We start from the raw sequence: 9,687 nt of genomic DNA, 5'->3' as shown, positions 1-9,687 counted from the left end.
ATGTCAGCCGCTGAACTGGTCAGGTCCCACCAACTCCGCCACCCAGCTCCGCGTACGCGCCCACGCTTTTTAACCCGTCGCCTCCTGCTTCCTTCCCTGCCAGTGCCACGCCGGACCAACTCGGTCATCCCGCCCTCCACCACCCCAATCGACGCCGCGGCGCACGCGAGACGAGGCGGCGGCGGCGGCCGGGGAGCTTAGCGGAGCGGAGAGAGATGTGGGTCTTCTACCTGATATCGCTGCCCCTGACGGCCGGGCTGGTGGCCGCCACGCTGCGCTACTTCGCCGGCCCCGCCGTGCCGCTCTACGTCCTCGCCACCGTCGGATACGCCTGGCTCTGCTCCCTCTCCTTCGTCATCCTCGTCCCCGCCGACATCTACACGGTACGACCCCGGCCGGCACCCCCTCCTTCCCTCCCTCCCTCCCTCCCCGGCACCACGCGCGCTGCTATCTGCTGCTCCTTGCTTCATTAGTGCGTCGCGCGCTGTTCAATTTAGTTGGCAGTTGCCATTTCGTCGAATCGAGAAACTAGGCTGCTCGCTCGTGCGCGTATCGACTTTGTGTTCACCGCGCGCGGTGGTTCCGGGAAGCGCATCCGCAGAGTAGTGATGATGGTGAATCACTCGCTCACGCGAATCCTGTCGTGGGCGTGAGCGCGCGCGCGCTCCAGGATATACAAGCGAAAATGTGGTCGCGTACGTGTGCGAATTCATCTGCGTGTTTGCAATGTTGGTAACGAGACACGGAAGCGTGAAAAGTTCAACACAAGCAACGGGATGATTTTGATGGTGGAATTAGTCGTCCCATGGGCATATATGGCTTGAGGAGTTTGCCTGTTCCGACAACTTAAGGAATCAACTAAAACTAGGTTTGGACTGGTCGCCGCAGTTGGTACAAACGTATCTTTCTATCTTTTATTAGACGGCTACAGATGTATATACTTGGAACATTGTACTCATGCATGGCCTGCGAGAGGGTCTCTTCTGTTCTCTGAATTCTGACCTCCTATTCCATTTACCTGACCTTCAGACAATTACCGGCAATCAGAAGGGAGACGTTGGATTCTTTTGGAGCTGGTCTTACTGGAGCTCATTTATACTAGCATGGTATGTCAGCTCATCACAATAACTTGTGTGTGTGGTAACGTCCAGGGCTAATGATAAGGTGAAAACTTGAAATGTCCTTTTCATAACATGCAACTTGTCTGAAACTGCAGCCTTTGTTTCCAATTGTGCATTTAGTCAATGCTACATGTACTTCGCCTTCTTGAGCGCCGCCGCTTCGTCAGTCTGAATAGTTTAACGATTTGACCAAAATTTTCTGTCAACTTCACTAAATTATATACTTATCTGAATTTTATATTGATCTCAAATTATATTTCGTAGGCAGCATGACGAAATCCCGTGGGTTTGTTTTATGTTGCTATTTTTATAATGAAGTTACAAAATTACTATCAAAACTTCTTACCTCAGTTGCTTCAGTGCACAATGTTTTTCGGCTGCACCACTTTTTGTTGCAGAACTCTCTTTCAGTTTTCAGCAGTTAGATTGTTTGTCTAAATAAAACATTTCACAAGTGTTCTCATGCCCAATTCTGTTCATCTGAGCAGGGTTGTCGTTCCTACCATCCGTGGCTATGAGGATGCTGGAGATTTCACTGTTAAGGAAAGGTTGAAAACCAGTATCAGAGCCAACTTGCTCTATTATGAAATTGTGGGAGCTATCGGCTTTTTCGGAGTCATTCTGATTATGATCATGCGTCACGATTGGTATGTACTTATGTTTTGAATGTCTACTGAGCTTATGTATCTCACTAACCATCTAATACGCGCATCTAGTTCAATTGTATGTTTGATTTGAACTGTTTTGGACGCTCTCAAGTGGAACAAATAGCCACTGTATTACAGTTTTAATTAACTTCTCTTATAACTTTTATCAACTTGTCATTTGAACTTTATCCAGTTTGAATTCAGAAAAATAAAAGGAACATTATCCATTTTGAACTATTTCGATCCTTCCCACCAATTTTTTTTTCTTGTTTTTGGTCCATTTTGTGATGGCTGGATACTAGGTTCAACTTTCTATTCACTGTGTCAACTTGAAAAAAAAATTCTATTGTTGCAGGGGTGGTGCTATTTTGGGCTTTGCCATGGCATGTTCAAATACCTTTGGACTAGTGACAGGTGCCTTTCTTCTTGGTTTTGGATTGAGCGAAATTCCAAAGGATATATGGAAAAATGCTAACTGGACTCGCCGCCAAAAAGTTCTCTCTCACATAGTTGCAAAGATGGATGTAAAACTTGTCAATGCTCACGAAGAATATTGCAACACAATTGCTGTATGTGCTTCTCTGGGTTCTTGAACTGTCATCTCATGATCATTGCATTCTGCTAAAGACCTGTTTCTTTCTTTGTTTAAGGTTGTTCAAGCCACATCGAAACAAATGTCCAAGCGTGACCCAGTAAGGCCTTATATGGATATTATTGATGATATGCTGGCTCAAATGGTATGGATGACCAGGCCCCGCTACAAATCAGCATTTCATATTGCAATTATTCATAATAACTCTTAGTCTCAAATTTTTTTTTCTCAGCTGAGAGATGACCCACTGGTCAAGATTTCTGGTGGAAAATTAGAAGAAAATGATATGGATTATGATACTGACGAAAAAACAATGGCTGAACTTCGACGTCGACTTAGGAGAGCACATGAGGAGTACTGTAGGTGTAAAAGGTACAATATGCTAAACCTGTACATTTGGTATTTCGAAAACAAAACTTTGCATCAATGTAGAATATTGTATACACGGAACCATATTTTGCATCTCTTAGTTGTAACTGTTTAACTGTATTGGGTTGTTTTGCAGCAATTATACAACCGCTGTCATGGAAGCCCTTGAACTAGAAGACACAGTTACAAACTATGAGCAACATGATGCAGATGGATGGTGCGTATTGATTTTTTTACAGATAAATCTTTGTGTCAGACTGTCAGTGTGTCCAGAAAACTGATAATTAACGTCGTAATACAACTCCATGAGAAATCTTTGGAGCATTTTGATGAATGTTATGCCCTGTTTAACCATATACTGTGATCATCCTTTTTGAAAAAAAATATACTGTGATAACCTAGGCTGGGGGAATATTTTGTGGTATTTGCACCGCCACAAAATGCTCAGCCAATTCGATTCCCTGTTGCACTGAGGATGATAGTGACTATTTCACTACTGTATATACATGAATCCATTTTGGTTGGCTTTGTTATCATGTAGTTGAAATTAGTGAATGACATAAACAGATATTTTTTCTAGAACTCATACTCAAATGTTTGTCATTTTGCAGACATTCTTAAAATGAGCCTGATTGAACCATTAGATGCACTTGCTTGAAAAGTGCTAACATGAGTATTTCATTAGATCTAGTTCCTGGTATTTCAGAACTGTGTTTGTCTAGGTGAAGACTTAGTAGTAGATAAACTATGTCTCTCTGAGCAAAATATACTTTATGAGTTACTTCTTAACATTACCCGCACTACAACAATCAGATGGCATTGCAGTATGATTATGAGTTATCTCGATGCCAAATATTCGAGACATCAGCTTGAAGCATTGGTAATTTACTTTATCTTTGTTCTTACAGGAAATATGTATCAGATATAAGGGAAAGTCGATCAGGCACACTAGGGTCCTTCCTTGACCATATAGGTATGCTCCGACAATCCAGATTTGAAATATCTTGTAATCTCTCTTTACCAATGTAACAACTGAAAATGCCTTACACAAGCTACTAGGTGAAGTTACCATACCCAGGAACCTGACATTCATTCATGAAGTGCCAAACTGCAGGTGCATATGAATAAACCATGTTTTTTTATATCATGGAACAGAAAGATCTCTCCTGGCTTCTGCACCATAGGTGCACAACTGACAAGCCAACCTTTTCTTACAAAGTCACTGAGTTACAAAAAAAAAGCAATAGGTCTGGCAGGCCACCTAAATTACAATTGACAAGGCCTATACTTCATACGCCACCTAAAATGGGACATAATTATTCTGATAACCGACTCTAACTTCGTGGCGCCAGCCACCATCTTCTGGCAGTCCTGCAAGCACTCTAGTGAACACCAATATCACAGTCAATTGATGCATAAGTAGATAACCTTCACAGGATTAGATAATTTATTTTGGTCAAAGGCTAATCAAAACAAGAGAATGCAGGACCTACTTAGCTCTCTTACACAAAACAGTACAGTATGTCGATGTTAAAGGATCTTTTACAGCCATTCCCTGAATTTATCATGTACACACCAATATTTTTTAGTAAATATCCCTGACATATCAATTATTCATGGAACTGACGTGCGAAGACCTTCACATTTTCAGAGTTCATTTGGCGTTGTATGCTGAGAAAGCGACTTCTGAAAGTTCTTGCTGTACTCCTTGGCTGCATCTCAACTGCCATACTGTTGGCTGAGGCCACTTTACTGTCAACTGGTGTTCATTTGTCACTTTTTTCCATTCTTATAAATGCTGCAGGAAAGCAAGAAGTTCTAGTCCAGGTAAGAAACTGGCCAATTCAAGTGTGTAACATTTCCTTGTTCTGTTTGAAGTAGAATCTGAAATATTTCCTCCAGTTTGGAGCAAAATTACAGGAAGTTTCTTATCTACGATCACCACTTTCTTTCTATTGTTAGTCTGTTATACCTGTACGTATGCAACAATATGACACACATTTGTTACCTATGCAGAAAAACAATCCATTCTGTAGAGTACTTTGCCACTAATTTGGAATAATATATGCGCAATAACTACATGTGTACATTTAAAAAGTCTGCTTTTATGTGAACATAAGTTTCTTTGCTGGATTGTTTAGTCACATGCATATCCCTTTTACTTGTTTGTACATTCATCATCAAAGGAATGACCTTTGATATATTAATTTTAACGCTTTCCTTATAACACTTAACAGGTTGTTGCATTTGCTCCGTTGCTGTATATGTGCATTTGCACATATTATCCGCTCTTTAGGATTGGGATGATGGTAGTCTATTCACTTACTCCAAGACAAACCAGCTCCGTCAGCCTGCTTATGATCTGCTCGTAAGTGTTCCAATTTCCTACCATTTGGTGTTTCAAGTGCATCAATCCAACTTTTTTTTGCAATCTATCATAACTTCTGCATCAAATGTATTTTTTCCAGAATGGTTGCAAGATATGCTCCAGCTATCTCTTACAACTTTCTGAATCTCGTTCATCTTGGTGGGGATGTTAGAACTACTTTTGAGAAGGTAATAGTTCTGATATGTTCCTTTGCTGTATCTTTTTACCACACTCTTATGTAACTACTATGATTCAAAGATGTAGATTTTAACCAATCTTCCTCATGAATAGTTTTTTATGCATAAGGACACAAAAAAAAGGAATATAAAAGCAACAATAGTCTTTTATTATCACCCTATTTGGAGGAAAAAAAATTAAATTCTAACATAGAAAATTATTACCCATTATAGGATTATTAGTTCATATTGGAAGGAAATTACGCCGCTTATTTTTTCAAGCTTACTGTTTACCTGATAAATAAGTCCTAGTTAACCGCTGGATTAATAATCGCTTTGTATTATTCTGTAGAGGATGGGGAGCATCGATGATGCAGTTCCTTTCTTCGGGAGGAACTTCAACAGAATTTATCCACTCATTATGGTTGTTTATACCATACTAGTCGCTGGTAATTTCTTTGGATATCTGTTTGAAATTTTTGGAAGCTGGAAAAGGTTCAAATTCTGGACCGAGGAAGAAGAAGATATGGACGGATTTGATCCATCTGGGGTGTTTATTCTGCAGAAAGGTAAGGATCATCATGTATCTAGGCTGGTACCTTTTCTTGCTACTCCACACACGCTTGTTCCTACCTCTTGCTCTTATGGGATTTCAGTATAGCAGTCCTCTGCGAATAAAAATTTAACTGAATTGGCAGCAACATAAATAATCTGGTGCTTCTAACTTTATTGGAAATCTACGATTTACCATGTCAGTTTAACTACTGGTAAAACCGTTTTACAGAAAAAGAAGATAAAGGAAGAGCTTTTTTTAGGCAATTTAAATAGGATAGAAGATTTTTTTGGAAGATCCCTTGCATCGAAATGATGCACGTACTCAACCCATTTACAGAGTATAGTTTGACGTCTAAATATCACTGTTGGTTTCGACACTGTTTGGCTGATCTAATCTTTGATTTATGTTTTTTCTTAGTCAAGCCTGTTGCTCAGTCACAAGCTTTTCCTATCAGATATTGCCTGAATATGCTTTGTTTCATCTGCAGAAAGATCTTGGATTGAACAAGCGCGTAAACTCGGTGAGCAGGTTACTCCATTGGCAAGAAATTTCAGTTCTGTAAGCAAAGACGTTGAATCTGGAAACGTGCTACAGGTGTGAATTCATTTGCTTGCATGATTGGCCATTTTCCAGCGATGGCCTTACAACTCTTGTTTCGTTTCTCTAGGCGTCTGCTTGTCTCTTAGGAATGTTCAGAGTTGAAATGTTAGGGTGCTTGGAGGCCTCACTCTTATTTGACTCTTCTATTTGTTTTCAACAGGCTGCAGAGAAGGTGGGATTGAAAGTAACAGTGTATCCTGCCAAAAGTGAAGGAGGAGCCCAGTCGAAATATGGTGTCAACGTTGACCATAAATATTCTTCCATTACGGAACATCCCAATCCCAGCAGTCATCAGTCAGTTAAGCAAGTGCAGAAGGAAACTCATTCCACCTCTATTTCGCTCGAAGCAGGGAACTCTGAAAAACCATCTCCTGTTAGTGTAGAAGCAGAGCCATCAGCTGGGGTCACGTCTAGATGGGCCTCGATGAAGGCGGGATTTCAGAGTTTCAGATCGAACGCGAGTTTCAAGAAGTTGCTTCCTTCGAGCCTATCACGTACGAGCTCATCTACTTCTTCAGAGTCGCTAGACGAGATATTCGAGGGATTAAAACGGCACTCAAGCAAAAGCATTCCACAGGTGGATTACCTTGATGAGGATGACAACACGATTGACACGAGTTGAACAATTTGATGACCGACAAGGTAGTTTGACATATCCAAAGTTAGAATATGAAAGTTCAGCTTGTGAAGAACTGGAGAGCTGTAGCTGCAGAAGAGGAGATACAGCTTGTCCCTTCCCTCCAAAAATGTTGCGGAAGGTACAGAAAAGCTAGTGTGCAGATCTTTTTCTCCTTTCAACAAGGAGGATCAGCGCCGGCCTCTGAGACTAGTGTACAGTACAGGATCACCAAATAGAAAACAAAGGCGTAGAAAGTAGTTCAGAGATTCGCCTCAAATGGCGAAGCATGTAATCATGAACTTAAGCAGTTCTTGATGGTCTCTGAAAAAAAGGAAAAGCATTTATGTGCACCAAATGTTAGCTTCACTCGGCAAGAGATCCTAGGACCAGTATGCTCGGCGGTAGCAGTACAATGTCACAGTTTTTCATTTTCGCGATAAAGGGTAATATATTAATATCCAGAAATATCAATTACTCTTGTTCTCTGCAAAAGCTCAATATCATAAACAACTGTAGACATCAAGAATACACACAGTCGAATTATTAAAGGAAAAAAGAACCAAGATCTAAGGGGACAATAACCAACAATGACATCAACTATTATCGTGACAACACGCGGGTCGTGAGCATTTGCAAAGAAAAGAACACAAATCATGAGAAGCTTCTCTAAAAGGAAGGGTAGCGACGCAGATTCAGTCAAAGACTTGATCACGGGTTTTATCCTTGGAAAACAGGACTGGGCAAATCTCATGCAATGCCTTCATCATGATAACAATGCCGAAACACTGTTAGTATGACCAACGAAGGTCACACCAAAGGTTTTCACCTGGGAGATGGTACTCCTGGCGCTGGTATGATTCTGTGTGACAGTTCTGGGCAGATCATATTTTCCGCCTGCCCTTCCTTGCAATCTTGTAAGGATGCCCTGGAACAAAGCTGCGCTCATGCTTGAAAGGCCTGGAATTCTCCCTCCAGCATAGTCAACTCCAACATAGTCAAATGCCAATCATGATTGAATCTGACTTATATACACTTAGTTTCTGAAATCTAAGGATACCCAATGGGTATCTGCGACCATGAATAAACAACAAGATAGATAAGTCTATATACACTTAGAACATCTCCAGTCGCATGTTTGGGGTCCGCATGAAAAAAAAGCTCCCAGGTCACGTTCCCCTAAGCCAAAAAGCGGCGCATTTTATGTCTGACATCTCTAGTAGAGACTCTATGCACGGAGGACGGGTCAGGGATGACGGACACAGATAAAGCGACGGATGAAATGCATCCAGTCCCTCTAGTCTCCACATGTCATCTTTTTTTTTCTCACCTATCTCACATAATTTTTTTCACCCACTTTTTTCGCATGCGCTGGCCCCCTCTACCATGATGTATGCATTCAGATGCTGTTTGAGGCATGCAGCTGGAAAAAGGTCTCTTTTTTGTCCGGATTTTTATTTCTTTTTGTCCTGCGCTCTCCAACAAGAGTCCTAAATTGGCGTGCTGGACTTTTTTGGGGAGGCGACTAGAGATGCTCTCAGAAAGTGAAATCAAGCTCCTAACTAGCGGTGGGGACCGGAAATTTGTAAAAATACATCGAGGACAAGTAATTGTTAGCCGCTGCCTCGCCAGTTGGACCAGGGCAGCGTACTTCCCGTGTGTTGTCGCCCCCATTTGCATGCCGTTGCTAGGAATCCTGGATCATGAAGCAAATTCCTCATCGCTGCAAAAACTCGAACCACCATTCTAGTCCTCATATCTCAGCTTCCATGGCATTCTCCATCTCTTGAACTTCACCATGGAAAAAAAGACATGTCCCATGATGGCAACATATAGAAGAGTTTCGTGCCGCTCCCTCCTGAAAACAAACGATTGGAAAAAACAAGGATGCGCGCGACCGAATCCCATCCGATCTAGCAATCTTCATGCATGAGGTGCCCAAGAAAATTTGCAAGCGGAGCCTTCCGGACTCAACACTCCGGCCAAGGAGGACAAGCATCAAGCACATCTTCTCCTGGCGCGAGAGGAACCCTAACACCGCCCCCTTTATTCTAGCTGAGCCATTAGCCCCCACGGCACATGTCGGCGTAGAAGAGATGATGAAGATGCCGACCAAGATGGATCACATGGTAGACTAAGAGGTCCACACCACCACCATCTCGTATAGCACCTTGTCCAGCCATGCATGCAATTCACCGACCCGTCGGCTCAGATCGGATCTAGGATGGGCCCGCTACTACCGCCACCCACCATGGCAGCAACGCCTCGAATGGCGGCGCTGAGGTTACCCTCTCCCGATCCGCGCACCCCCAACACCTCCACCGCCATCGTCCGCACGTGCCTGCCGCCATACCTCTCCCTTTGATGCATCGCCGCGTGTGCCTCCTTGGCCCTCTTCCCTTTGGTGAGACGGGCGCCACCACCAGTGGTGCGGCGGCGGCAGCAGCCGAAGGGGAGGCGTGCTAGGGCTTGGTGGGGAGCCTTCGGTGTCTCCCAAGCGAGGCTGGCTCGGGCAATTTGGATATAAGCATCTTTCCTTACAAACTCTATATAATTGCGGCTTTACTTCTCCAGTGCAGCGCGTGCTATTACTCGTAGTGACCATGGAGATTGGAGAGGCTGTCGCTAGTGGGGCCACGTCA

General features: G+C 42.8%; 1 protein-coding gene across 1 annotated transcript; it reads left to right on the top strand.

Annotated features, from left to right (window-relative positions):
* Window positions 1-215: 215 nt before the first annotated feature.
* Window positions 216-7,051, top strand: LOC124674308 (LMBR1 domain-containing protein 2 homolog A-like). The gene is made up of 14 exons (XM_047210348.1): window positions 216-383; window positions 1,030-1,106; window positions 1,610-1,768; window positions 2,124-2,337; window positions 2,419-2,505; window positions 2,593-2,732; window positions 2,866-2,946; window positions 3,638-3,702; window positions 4,381-4,556; window positions 4,967-5,097; window positions 5,198-5,285; window positions 5,626-5,842; window positions 6,317-6,423; window positions 6,590-7,051. Exons 1-14 carry the CDS (start codon window positions 216-218, stop codon window positions 7,049-7,051), a joined length of 2,172 nt encoding a protein of 723 aa, XP_047066304.1.
* The last annotated feature ends 2,636 nt before the right edge of the window (window positions 7,052-9,687 follow it).

This window comes from Lolium rigidum, chromosome 1 (genome assembly GCF_022539505.1).
Source record: "Lolium rigidum isolate FL_2022 chromosome 1, APGP_CSIRO_Lrig_0.1, whole genome shotgun sequence".
NCBI classification, from domain to species: domain Eukaryota; kingdom Viridiplantae; phylum Streptophyta; class Magnoliopsida; order Poales; family Poaceae; genus Lolium; species Lolium rigidum.
Note: the sequence above shows the minus strand (reverse complement) of the source record. Positions and strands in the feature narration are given on the sequence as shown.